The following is a 13,961-nucleotide window of genomic DNA, read 5'->3' as shown; positions in this document are numbered from 1 at the left end:
TTGGAGGGAACTTGGGAAAGGATCACTACAGGAGCAATGCGACCAATTTGTGACATTAGAGTTAGAAGACCCTGATGGTTTCCAGGGCAACAACTAACAATAACCACGGAGGAAGCTACAGCTACCTGGTGAAAGGAATGCCAAACGTTGAAACGTTTAAAACAAATGGAAAAGGATAATGCGAGTGAATAATAAAAGTAAAATGTAATGACATGTCTCGCAAAACAGAAAACCAAAAAAGGTATATCGATGGAAGGCAACCGTATATACGTATTTCTGACTATTGGTCGTCGTCAGTACGGTGCAGCCATGCCATTGCGAGACATGTCATTACATTTTACTTTTTTTGCCATGCAATGGCATGCACCGTACTGAAGACGACCAATAGTCAGAAATACGTATATACGGTTGCCTTCCATCGATATACCTTTTTTGGTTTCCTGTTTTGCGAGACATGCCATTACATTTTACTTTTATTATTCACTCGCATTATCCTTTTCCATTTGTTTTAAACGTTTCAACGTTTGACATTCCTTTCTCCAGGTAGCTGTAGCTTCCTCCGTGGTTATTGTTAGTTGTTGCCCTGGAAACCATCAGGGTCTTCTAACTCTAATGTCACAAATTGGTCGCATTGCTTCTGTAGTGATCCTTCGCAAGTTAACATGCTCCTTTTCTAACTTGGCTGCACCGTACTGAAGACGACCAATAGTCAGAAATACGTATATACGGTTGCCGTCCATCGATATACCTTTTTTGGTTTTCTGTTTTGCGAGACATGCCATTACATTTTACTTCTCAGAGCCTTCTTTCAGTGCGTCATTAATTATGGCGTCATATAATGTATTGGATGTTTCGAGAATTATTTCATGTAATTATTGACGCATCTGACAAATGTCACGATCGTACTTAGCCACAGGTAAAAAGCTGATGGCATTAAACTAGTACTTTTATTGCAAGGTAAATTAAATAGTAATTTTGTAATTGTAGTATTGTTTGTTAAATTTATAAATATATAAACATTTAAAAATGACAACAAAACGATCCATTTATTGTTTTTTATATTCGTATATAATACAAGTATAGTTATTTCGTTTTCTGGTAGTATACAATTAAATAATTTGCCGTTATTATTGCCAAAAAAAGATTGTTTTCAAAAATTTTTATTAGGTAACTAATACAATTTTTTCAAGACATATCAACTAATGATATATCTGACACAAAAAAACGGGATGTGGCACTCCAGGAGTGACTGAGGACAGGAAGAATAGCTTTCTTATCGTCTAAGCAAAAAGCGATGATTTTAATTTATTTTAATTTATTTTATTTTATTCCATTCTACTTTATTTTATTTATATTCGATTCGATAATCGACTCCATTCAATAATCGATTCGATAGTCAATTCGATCCGATAATCGATTCGATTTGATATTTGATTATATTCGATATTTGATTCGATTCTGATTCGATGATCGACTCAATTCGATTCCGATTCAATTCAATAATCGATTCGATAATCTATTTGATTCGATTTCATTCGGTAATCGATTCGATTTGATTTGATAATCGATTTGATTCGATTGGAAAATCAATTCGATTGGAAAATCGATTAGATTCGATAAAATCGGTTCTAGTCGATTTGATAATCAATTCAATTCGATAATCGATTCGATTTGTTTCGATAATCCATTCAATTCGGTAATCGATTCTATTTAATAATCGATTCAAATAGATTTGATTCGATTCGATAATCGATTTGATAATCGATTATATTTAAGATAATCGATTCGATTCGGTAATAGCTTCTACCGATTCAATAATCGATTCGTTTCGATAATCGATTCGATCTAATAATACATTTAATTCGATAATCGATTCTATTTGATAATTGATTCGATAATCGATTCTATTTGATAATTGATTCGATAATCGATTCTATTTGATTAGATTCAATATTGGGTTCAAGACTAGTGGCTATATATATATATATATATATATATATATATATATATATATATATATATATATATATATATATATATATATATATATATATATATATATATATATATATATATATATATATATATATATATATATATATATATTATATATATATATATATATATATATATATATATATATATATTATATATATATATATATATATATATATATATATATATATATATATATATATATATATATATATATATATAGAATAGAATGGGGGATATTATACATCCCTGCCGAACTCTGGATTTCAATTTGAAGTGTTTAAAAAACGCATTTTTAACTCTTACATTAGCGGTATTATTTACATACAGTTCTTGTTATAAATAGATAAGACGTTCTAGCGTACCAATTTCCCTTAGTATATGCCACATTTTATCCTATTTTATGTTATCAAAGGCTTGGATTATTAGCCAAAGAATAATTATGGACAAAGGCCTTGGAATAGATAAAGCATAAACATGTTTATGTTTATTTGACAAATATTAAAAATTTGTTTTTTGTCTTGTACCCCAACTGGGATAAAACTAGTCTTTGATAGAAAAAACAAGTTTTTTGGATATAAATCGATTTATTTCTGAACATTCTGAACTTTTAGCTCGATACACTTAGTAAGACGATGTTCCAATTTTTTTATCCCATCCGAATAGTACTTTTGCTCGAGCACTTCAAAATAGGCCGAAGTTTCAGCGACGACTTCATCATTTGTTGCGAAACGGCGTCCTCCAAGCCATTTTTTTAGGTTTGGAAACAGGAAAAAATCGCTGGCGGCAAGATCTGGGGAATACGGTGGGTGTTCAATCAATTCATAGCCCAATTCGTGTAATTTTGCCATGGCGACGGCTGATCGGTCAGCCCGTGCATTGTATTGGTGAAAGAGCACTTTTTTGCGTTACAAACCAGGGGCATTTTCGACGCAATTCGGCATCGAATCGATCCAATAATGCTGCGTAGTACTCACCATTGATTGTTTTTCCTTTTTCCAAGTAGTCGATGTGGATGATGCCCTTCGCATCCCAGAAAACAGTCGCCATCAGTTTGCCGGCCCAATGTGCACTATTTGCCTTCTTCGGCGGCCTTCGCTGCGTTTGCGCCACTGTTTCGACTGTTCTTTGGTTTCCGGTGTGTAATAATGCACCCAGGTTTTATCAACGGTGATAAATCGGCGAAAAAAATCCTTGGGATCGCGCCGTATCATCGCCAAAAGCGTCTCTGTAGTAGTCACATGTTTTTGCATTTGATCGATTGTCAGCAAACGCGGCACCCATCGCGCGGATAGCTTTTTTATGTCCAAATGATGGTGAATGATGTTGTGTACGCATTCTTAGGAAATGTTTACCACCTCTATTAACTCGCGGAGCTTAATTTGACGATCTGCCATAATCATGTCATGGAGTTTGTTGATCATTTCCGGCGTGGTGACTTCATTTGGCCTACCGGGACGCTCATCATCAAAAACACTCATACAACCATGAACAAATTCAGATTTCCAAAATTTTACTGTTGCTAACGATGGTGCAACCTCACCATAAACTTCGTCCAGGTGGGCTTTGATTTGCACATTCATTTTACCCTTTGTGTGGAGGAACTTAATCACTGAACGATACTTTCGGTATCCACTTCATTGGATACTCCATTTCTCCAAAAACACAAAATTTGCTTGCTTTTGATGGCTGTAAAAACCAAACTAATTGTTTTTAAAACTTAAAATTTTGACAGACGTCATGTCATGAATGGAAAATGTCAACACTGAAACTAATTCGGTATCAAGTAGCGCCATCTATCAAAGGCTAGTTTATTATCAATCTATCCTTGTAAGCATTGTTCTTGGGGAATCTGTGGTAAGGAATTGATTTTAGTCTTTCGTTGATGACGGTAGGAAGTAATTTGCTTTAGGATATTAATGATACTGAACTGTATAACTAACTTTTTTATATATGCTGATTCTGAAATAATTGAAGGATTCCATACATTTGTCTCATATTCTATACAAAACAATAACTAGTAAGTAGGCTGAATATGATGAATTTAACTACGAATTAGAATTCAATTCAATTATAATTAAACTGCTGAGGAAGAAATTCTTCATCATTCTACATTTCAATACTGGTTATTTTCCCAGATACCATCTTTCAAGCACTTAAGAAATAAAAACTTACCAAAAAGCTTCAATTTCTGCATCAGTTATTTGAGGAGGATCATCTATTAAGTCACATTTATTTCCACATAAAAAGATTTTGGCATTCTCAGCATAAGTAACGATATCTAATAAGTGTTGTGAAAGGACATGAAACGATGCTGGGTTGTCGAATGAAAAGACTAAAATGGCTGCTTCAGCAAATTTGTAATAACTCGAAGTTATGGAAGCTACCCTTTCCATTCCTCCAGTATCCCACAGTTGTAGCTGTAAAAATAGAGTTATATAATAAAAAGTTACTCAATACTATATAATAAGTTACAGAAATTTTTATAGTCAATTTAAATTTTTATAAAAGTGAAAATGTTTTCACCAACATTTCTAGGGATAGATGAAAAATAGTTTCTTTTTTAGTTGGAAAATTCAGAAAAATAATTTTGACCACCCTATAATTTGCATTATACAGTAATCGGTAACTATGCACAATACATTAATACAAATTTTGTCTGTAGATCTTAAGCTCAAATGCTATCTATATTATAACACATAGTGTGGTCCTTTAATTGAGTATCCAAACAAAACAAAGGACTTTATAAATTCATGATTTACTTATATTTCTGTCTTATTTTAATACACAATATTTATAGATACTGTAAAACTTATTATATCATTTAAATATACAAATACCTACCTTTAAATCCCTATCACAAACATGAAACAGTTTCGAACAATGATCCAATCCCAAAGTCGATTTTCTATCGGTAGCAGTTACAAAAGTATTATTGGTGTATCTTCGAAAAATTGAACTTTTTCCTACACCATATTCTCCACACAAAATAACCTTTTGCTCAGGAACTCGAATTGAAGCCATCTATTGCTTTTAAAAACTTGTGTAATTTAAAAAGATGCACACTCAGTAACTTGACATTTAATTTTGACAAATATAGCCTAAGAACAAAACAGAGAAGTTAGCAGTAGATCAAATGAACAGGTCTTTTTGTTTATTTTTGTTGTCAGTTTTTTTTTAAACAATAAACAGTTTATTATATACGTTACTTTTACACTTTAGAAAAATATATTAATTATTTATATGATATTCAAAATATTTAATTACAAAAATACTTCTACAATATGCACCTGTGTTAATAATCAGTGTTTTGCTGGGTAGATCGACTTTCGACTTCCTTACAAATTATCTACTGCTATAATAGGTTCAATCAGCTGATTAGAGCGACTATAATATTTTTAATATAAAATAATGTCTGATAAAATTGTTAAAACTATCATGAAATCGAAACCTATTCGTATGTGGATAGATGGCAATTGCTTTAACCTGAAAGAATATAAATGGAAACAAAAAAGAGGTATCAAATTTCCTAGACTAGTTTTAAAAGGTAAGACTTAGTAACAATTAAAATTACTACAGGCAACTTTATTTGCAGATATAATAAACAATAGTAATGCTACTAAAAGTAATATCAAAATTGTTGGGGTTGGGAATGACAAGAGTATTGAAAATAATGACAAGACTATTGAGTGTGATAAAAATATTGAGAATATAGTGGCGGAAGACACACAAGAGGTGTATGATATTCAGGTAGAAGCTGATAGTCAAGGGAAATTATCCACAAGTATTGAACTGCCTGTGTAAGTTGAAAATTGATAGATGTATGTTTCAAAAATGAATTTATGGATTAGGTATATTGTATTAAAATGAAGACACTAACAATTGGATCCATAAATGATTAAGGAAATACCAATATAATGATAAAACATCAAAAATCACTTTAAAAATTCGGTAAAACTTGTTACTAATAGGAGTTGCTACAAATGTAGTCCACCTTAATACAGGTGATATTGCTAAAATGATTAAAATTTTGAAACATTATAGTTTATCTGGTAGTTATATATTTTCTTAAAACTATGTCATAAGTTTTTGAAATATGACACTCTTTTTCACTGAAAATGTTTAGTTTTTGAGGTACAATGAACCTGCTACTAATGATATTGTTGATAATTGCTTGAGACTGATTCTTCTAAATTTCAATTATTTATTTCAATTTAAATATTTGTCACTTTGTGAGTGTTTTGAATAGTTGGAATTATTGATCTTAGTCTTTTCTCTAGCATGTCCCGACATGTTCAATCAGCCTGAAGTCCAGTGAGTATACAATACAGGCCAATTTATTCATAACAGGTATTTCCTCTTTATGTAAAAAATCAGTCACACAATGAGTCAAGTCTGGAGTTATGTTATGTCTGGATGATCAGATAGGTATTTCATTTGCCATTTCCAGTAATATTTGATTGATGTTTAACATGATATGAGGTTTTTTTTAAATTAATATTACTATTAATTTACTACATATAGTTGTATATATTTTTATGTATTCTAACATTTATTTTTTAGATTCTACTACAATAAATTGAACCAACATCATTCTGAAAATATAAATGAAATTAAGAGTAAAACAAAAACAGATATATTTATACCAAAAAATGAGAAAACAGAAAGAGTGGTTATCTCTGGAGGTGATGAAGGAAGTATAAAGGAAGCTTTAAATGAAATTCATTGTATATTGGGTCAAATTAGAAATATGGCAATGGCTTTACAGTTCATCGCAATTCGATTGACAAATGAAGAAATTATATCTAATTTCGAAAAATTCAAAAATGAAATATTGGCAGAGTGTTCTTTGAGAGGAATGCATGAATCGATATTTCAAAAATCATTAAAATTGCATCTGACCATTGATATATTTGTGTTGTTAAATGAAAGAGAGAAGAAGGAGGCAGTTCAAGCTCTAGAAGACTACAAAGAAAGTGTTTTGAAGTACATAAGTATAAAATAGTATTTTTATTTTACTGTAACTAATATTTTCGTAAGATCTGCAGTTGCCAGACGATTAGAACCTTAAAGACAGTTATAGTTCATGCTTAGATTAGTAAGCACTGGGTATTATCAGATAAGGTTGATGACATTATTCACACTATCATTTTTTATTAAAAACTTTTCAACCCGATTTGTCACTATTTCTAGGAGTTTAAAATGTCATGAAAATATTTCACTGATTGCACCAATAGCTGCTGTTTCTCTCTGCTCTTTTACATGCTATTTATAACATTAATAATATCTTTGGCAACAAGTCCTGATTTAATTTTTCCTGTTGTTCAATTCAACTATTTTCTGATTAAATTCATGAGTCTTTCTGATATATCATCAGCTGCTTTCCATTTGCAAGAGTTGCTCACTATGTAAGTTAGTTGGCACATTTTTACTCCATTTCTAGAACTATTTCTCAGATACAACTGGTATTTATTAAGCACTAAAAACTTTCTCCCTTTTCTCAACATTTCACTAACTGTCGCCATTTTTATTCTTTCGTGATTGTTGGTAAATAGGAGCACTAGGTAACTCAGAGGCAAACGTATCTGCTTTTGGTGTTGAATGATGTGGATTGATTCCCACTACAACTAGGGCCCTGAAAAACCACAAAGACATACTCTAACAATCTGAATATCTCTTACTCTTATACATACTTTTTTTATACTCTTCTACATTTAGTCTTTCAGTGTTGACATTAAACTGTAAATCCCATATACACTCAGATGCAAAAAACCCAACAGAGAAAATTTTGGTCAAATTTAAAATATTTCAATTTTTTTATTTTTGGCCCTATTTTGATGATTTTTTAGCACACTGTGTATAAATTTATAAATTTTAATTTGGTATAGTCAGTTTTTTGATAAAATTTTATATTTGACTTATTGTATGGGTTTAATTAAAACGTGGATTTATTATCCTAACTTTGAAACATCCTGTAGAATAATTCCGTTTGCGAATTTTCGTAAAACCCTATTTTTCAGTTGCAACCATGTCTCCTAAGTATTGTGTTTTTTATTTCATGTTAAAATATGCCTTGGTTCATTTCTTAGAGCTAAATGAATTTGCCACCTACAATTTAGAACTTTTTTAATTATGATTATTTTGGAGTTATTTTGTCATAGGACGAGATAGCTTTGGTGACTGTTATCATTATGTCATATTCACACTTATATTTTGTTTACCTATGATTGATCATGGTTCTTAGTGTCGAAGATTGTGCGAAAGCCATTGCTGTGGTTGAAGATGGGCGAAATTATAAATATGTGGCTAGATTACTACACACTCAACGCTCTACCATCCAAAGGGTAGTGGAACATTTTATACATACTGAAACTAGATGATCGTTTTATACGAGTCAACGCTTTGCGGGATCGTCATTTAAAACAGCGGTACAAACAAGAAATCAGCTTCAAGAGGTTCGAGGCAATATTGTGTATGCACAGTTCATTGAAGATTACATGAGTTTGGTTTGCAAAGTTGCAGACCAGCAACTGGGCCCAAATTACTTTCATGGCATAGAGTGGCTAGACTACAATTTGTCAGGGAACATTTACATTGGAATTTAGGACAATGGAGTAATGTCTTTTTACAGATAAGTCGAGATACTGTCTTTACTCATCAGATGGGAGAGAACGAGTATGGCCGAACTGGAGAAAGATTTGCGGAGTGTGCTTTTAGTCCTCGTGTTAGCCATGGAGGGGGTTAGGTGATGGTATGGACAGGAATATCGCGAGAGACGCACACTGAATTGGTATTTATTGAGGGTTCGTTGACTGCACACCGCGTATACTGAGGAAATTTTAGCGAATCACGTAGTACCCTTTTCTCAATATATCTGCGATGATTTTCTATTAATGCAAGATAATGCCACTCTGCAATGTGTGTCAAGACTGTCACGCAATATTTAGAGGAAGTTGGTATTAATAAAATGAACTGGCCAGCGTGTTCGTCAGATCTGAACCCAATAGAGCACGTTTGGTATATGCTTGGTAGAAATATTAGAGGTCGCGAAGTCGCACCAGCCTCAATTAACGAACTTTGTTTGGCTGTAGAAGAGAAATGGCAAAACATCCAGCAAGATGATATTCCTATCCAACATGAGCCTACGTGTACATGCAGTTATAGAGGCAATACAAAGTATTAAGTTATTTTTTAGTAGTTTTTCTTTATTATTTGCGTACTTAGGTTAAGTTACATTCAAGTTCTTTTTTTTTATGTTTTGTTATTGTTATCATTGTTCATTAAAATCAAGATCATGTCGTTGCTTTTAATTATTATTTAAATACACTGCTTCTGGGATGTCGATATTCCTTCGATATCAGTCACCAAAGCCCCCATCGTCGTATTACAAATTAATACAAAAGATAATGATAATAATAGGAAAAGTCGTAAATTGTGGGTGGCAAAGTCATTTCACTCCTAAAAATGAACCAATCCATGTTTTCACATTAAACAAAAAACATAATACTTAGAAGACATGGTTGCAACCGAAAAACAAGGTTTTACGAAAATCTGCTAACGGAATTATTCCACGTGATGTTTCAAAGTTAGGATAAAAAACCACCTTTCGAATATAAGTCAAATATAATATTTTATTAAAAAACTCACTATACTAAATTAAAATTTATAAATTTTGTACAAAGTGTACCTACTACAAAAATCATCAAAATAGGACTAAAAATAAAAAACTGAAATACTTCGAATTTGACCAAAATTTTCTCTGTTGCGTTTTTTGCATCTGAGTGTATATGTGGTCAATTAAAGATCAGTAACGCAGATATATGGAAGAAAGTTGTCTCCACTCAAAATTAGATAAATAAGATCATAATACAAAAAACGTATTTTTAAAATACAATTTTCATTTATTCTAAAAACCAAATGAAAAGTAGAAAATATTTGAATAATTTTTTTTTTCAAATTAACGAAAAATTGATGACATTTTTCTAGAGTCTGCAGTTCATTCAAATATAATTGTGTAAGTTTAAATTGTTTAAACGTAAAAGTCTTAAATTCATATAATTTAAGACAGCTAGTGTACATATAATCGATGTTGATTTAAAGCCGTTTCTAACCTAGGTATTCTTGCTAGAGGAATGGAATTAACAATACAGCTATATAGCTCAGGTTCCGCTTCTTTGAGCACAGGGTAGTCTGCTGGGCATAAAAAATTTTACATCATTTTATTTTTGTAGACAAAGCTAAATATAAAAAAAAACGTCGATCGGAAGGTTTATCGTTTTATTAAATTTTGTTCTGTTTTTAGACCAATGATAGAAAAATCAGGACCGCTCAAAATACATGTAGCTGGTATTGAGTGCATGAACAATGATTATGAGAATGTCCACGTATTGTATGCCAAAGCGAAAATTCTTAACGAAACTGATGAAATGACTCTACAAACACTCGCAAATGGACTTTCTGTCCATTTTTATGAAAGAGGTATATACTTTAACCAAATATTTTTAGTCTACTGCTTAATATAACTGTCTTGTCACAGAATAAATAACAATCAGAATGCCCACTCTCAGATGCCGCCTTTGAAGTTTGTGAGCACGCGATCGCCATATTTTAAACGGAAACATAGACTCGAATTGAGAAATTTGTGATAAGCTACGACAGAACTGTAATTTAAATTTTTAGAGATTAATAATTTAGTACATTTGAAATAATTTAATCTATTCTGCAACTAAAAGTACGAATAAAATAGTGCATATTATGTCTATAGTTGCCGTAAATAAATTAAACCAGGTTAATTTTTCTATGCACACCAGATAAAATGTCACTGAACAGCACTGGTTCCGTTTAAAACATGGCTGATTCCGTCTGCGCGTACTTATTTTTTCAAGCAGAGTGGGCATTCTGATTGTGGGTTTATTATTCTGTGGTCTTGCCATAAACATTGATATAAGTGTAAACGCGGCTTGTACGGCTAACAAACTGAACGTAGCTAAAAGTTATGCTGACATTACTGACTGTTGACATGGACACTATAAACGCACCAAAACATTTGTCTAGTTTGATCCACTAGGATTGACAGATAAAGACATCCGTATTATTGTCGTTGCTATTTATAAGTGCGGAATAGAAAATGCTCATATTTTTTAAATAATAAAACTGTTAAATATTACGCGTGTTTTTGTGAATCGTACTGTCAAGTTTTTTTGGGTACAGGAGGAGTAAGTAACCTTAAAATATTCGTCCGGCCTCGCGTGGTTCGTACGTCACAGATTATTAATGCTGTTAGGTCAATAATTAACCAAAATTCGGTCCGAAAACAAAAGAACATGGCTCGGGAAATGGATATTGTAGTATAATATACATAGAAATAACTATGAGTCGCACTATTAAAAACTGTATGGGACTTGGAGCTGTCTTAAACAAAACAACGCTTTACCGTTGCATTAAAAGAAAATAGGAAAAATCAAAACGCTTGTTGTCATTGTATGGTAGAGAGCGTTACAAAGAAATCCTCTTTACAATAAAAAAATGTTAACTGTGAAGGAAACTTTCAATAAGCAAATACAGTTTGGTGAAAAGGTCGTTAAAACAGCGGCGAGAAATTATCAGCGGGACATTTTAACAAAATTAAATGGAGATTCTAAACCACAATATGTTGCAAAATAGACCATATTATTCCAACAGGACTCTGCACGAGCGCATAAAGCCATAACTACTCAACAGTAGGTTGAAAATCATGTACATAATTTATTAGTAGTGACCATTGGCCTTCAGCCAGCCCAGGCCTTAATCCAGTCGATTACAAATTGTAATCAGTGCTAGAGGGCATGGTCTGTACAAGAGGTCACCAAAATCTGGAGTCATTAAAGCAAGCGCTGGTAGAAGCTGCGGACAATTATTTTTCTGTGGATTATATAATATGGACTTCGGTGTTTTATTCAGGTAAATAGCCATTTTGAATAATACGTCTTATCACACGGTATGCACGAGCCCGAATCAATCTCACTTGTGGGAGACACTTGCAGTATAATATACATAATATACTTTATTACTCTGCTCATCGACATTAATAAAACAACTATAAGAAGCAGTCACTTCTATCAGCACTCCCCAAGTTCCACGCGCCGATTTTTTACTTATTTCCCGTACTTTATATAACTACTGTTAATATATTAGCAAAAAATCTGCTACATTTTGATATATAAATTAAAATATTAGCAAATGGATTTTAAATGTTTTTCATATTTGCCCGTAGGCTTATTGAAAAAACATCAAGAAAATATCAAACTTCATATGACCTTGATAAACACCAAATACAGAGCAGAACCAGGCAGTCCAAGACGCAGATGGATTAAGAGGAAAAGTATCGATGCTAGAAAAATCATGGAAAAATATAAAGATTACGAATTTGGGCAATGCGATCTGAATTCTATACATATAGCAAACATATCAACCTTGGCAAAGGACGGATTTTATGAATTGTTAGCAAGTGTTGACTTGTAATTTAAGTTTTTTCTTGTTTGATTCACTTACGTTTTCTTGTATATATAATATGGTGTTTATTTAATAGTTTTAGTATTAAATACTTAATTAATTTGTTTTATTCACTAATAGGGTGTAATTTACAATTAAATCATTTGAGATAAATGGAAATGAATTGGCTTTATGATTTATATACAACCGTTATGAGATCCTCAATTACTACCACTGCAAAAGCAGAGGTAATGCTAGACTTCCCTCACTACTTATACATGTAATTAAGACCGCTCTACAAGGTTAACACACGCTGAGTATTTAGTCTTAACTTGGTCTTGGACATAACAATTAAACTGCACTTAAGATTCTGAAGTCTACAACCTGTGAGTTAATATTAACACGGAACTGAAAACAGTTCGTTATAATATACTACATTTATTTGACCAGAACCATTTTCCGATATTCCACAAAGCCTCGGCGTGAAAGATGTTCGAAAATGAAGAAAGGAACTTGGTGCTACCTATTAGGTAAATTTTTCAGGCCAAAGCAAACAAAATTGCTATTACCACCTTTTGCTCTATTATCTACTGTATTTAATCGGAATACCCAATTTTAATTAAAAATACCTCATATTTGACGTTTCAGAAATTTTGAGAACGTTTCTGAGGTGGAAATCGAAATGTCAAATATAAATTTGATTTATTACCGTAACGGATGCGGTTAGAATAGGCATTAGAATAATGTATTAATGTTAATAATGTAGATTGTAGTAATAAAATAAAGAGTACAAATAAGAAGAGTGTACACACTAATGTTTTTTATGCCATATTCTGTAGTGACGTATCCTATACATTTATTTTGAATGTCTTAAAGGATCAATAAAGATGACTATGACTATGACTACTAAATATTTTTAGTAATCCTACACATAATATAAAATATAGCACTGCTAATCTAAAAATAAAGGTAAAAGTGTGTAGGCCCAAGGTCGGCTGTGACAGGGAAGTGCTAGGGGCACTGTCCTCCCGCCCTTCCACTAACTCTCTCAATGTAGTAGATGTCTACTACAATTTATTTTGAATGAATTTTTCTTTATTTTAAAAGCTAATAAATGTATTTTGAATGGATTTTACTTTATTTAGAAAGCTAATAAATGTTTATTCTTTATTTCTGGTCGACTTGGCGCTTTGTTTTCATTTACGCAATGCGCGAACGTACTACTGACCTGGCCGACGACGCTCCAAATCTAAAACCTATATATTCACCCGATGCGATGGGTAATTCAGCTTCACAAGCGGTTCCTACAGCACAGGTTTAGACGAGTTGCCATAGCAAACTCAAGCTCTGAACGCTTGGGAAGCGCCGACGCAGATAAAACCAACGTCCACAAGCGAATAAAGCAAGGAAAAGTTGCAAAGAAGGCGTGCGCTCCAGGAATGTAAGCAAACACCGAATACTGCGAACTGTACCGCAAATTGCACAAGGAAACCGGG

At 32.4% G+C, this 13,961-nt stretch overlaps 2 protein-coding genes across 2 annotated transcripts in view; one reads left to right on the top strand and one right to left on the bottom strand.

The window, feature by feature from the left end:
- RabX6 (RAS oncogene family member RabX6) overlaps positions 1-5,092 on the bottom strand; it is a 34,238-nt gene extending 29,146 nt beyond the window's left edge. Inside the window, exons 1-2 of the mRNA XM_072541229.1 lie at positions 4,840-5,092; positions 4,171-4,415 (exon numbers count right to left, since the gene is read on the bottom strand). Of these exons, the coding sequence (XP_072397330.1) occupies positions 4,171-4,415; positions 4,840-5,019 (425 nt within the window). The 5' untranslated portion in view covers positions 5,020-5,092. The remainder of the gene's footprint in view (positions 1-4,170; positions 4,416-4,839) is intronic.
- A 55-nt stretch (positions 5,093-5,147) lies between these two features.
- On the top strand, positions 5,148-13,169 carry LOC140448141 (activating signal cointegrator 1 complex subunit 1-like). The gene is made up of 5 exons (XM_072541228.1): positions 5,148-5,512; positions 5,591-5,795; positions 6,559-6,981; positions 10,298-10,473; positions 12,248-13,169. Exons 1-5 carry the CDS (start codon positions 5,407-5,409, stop codon positions 12,493-12,495), a joined length of 1,158 nt encoding a protein of 385 aa, XP_072397329.1. The 5' UTR covers positions 5,148-5,406; the 3' UTR covers positions 12,496-13,169.
- Positions 13,170-13,961: the final 792 nt, after the last annotated feature.

Source organism: Diabrotica undecimpunctata, chromosome 8, assembly GCF_040954645.1.
Source record: "Diabrotica undecimpunctata isolate CICGRU chromosome 8, icDiaUnde3, whole genome shotgun sequence".
NCBI classification, from domain to species: domain Eukaryota; kingdom Metazoa; phylum Arthropoda; class Insecta; order Coleoptera; family Chrysomelidae; genus Diabrotica; species Diabrotica undecimpunctata.
Note: the sequence above shows the minus strand (reverse complement) of the source record. Positions and strands in the feature narration are given on the sequence as shown.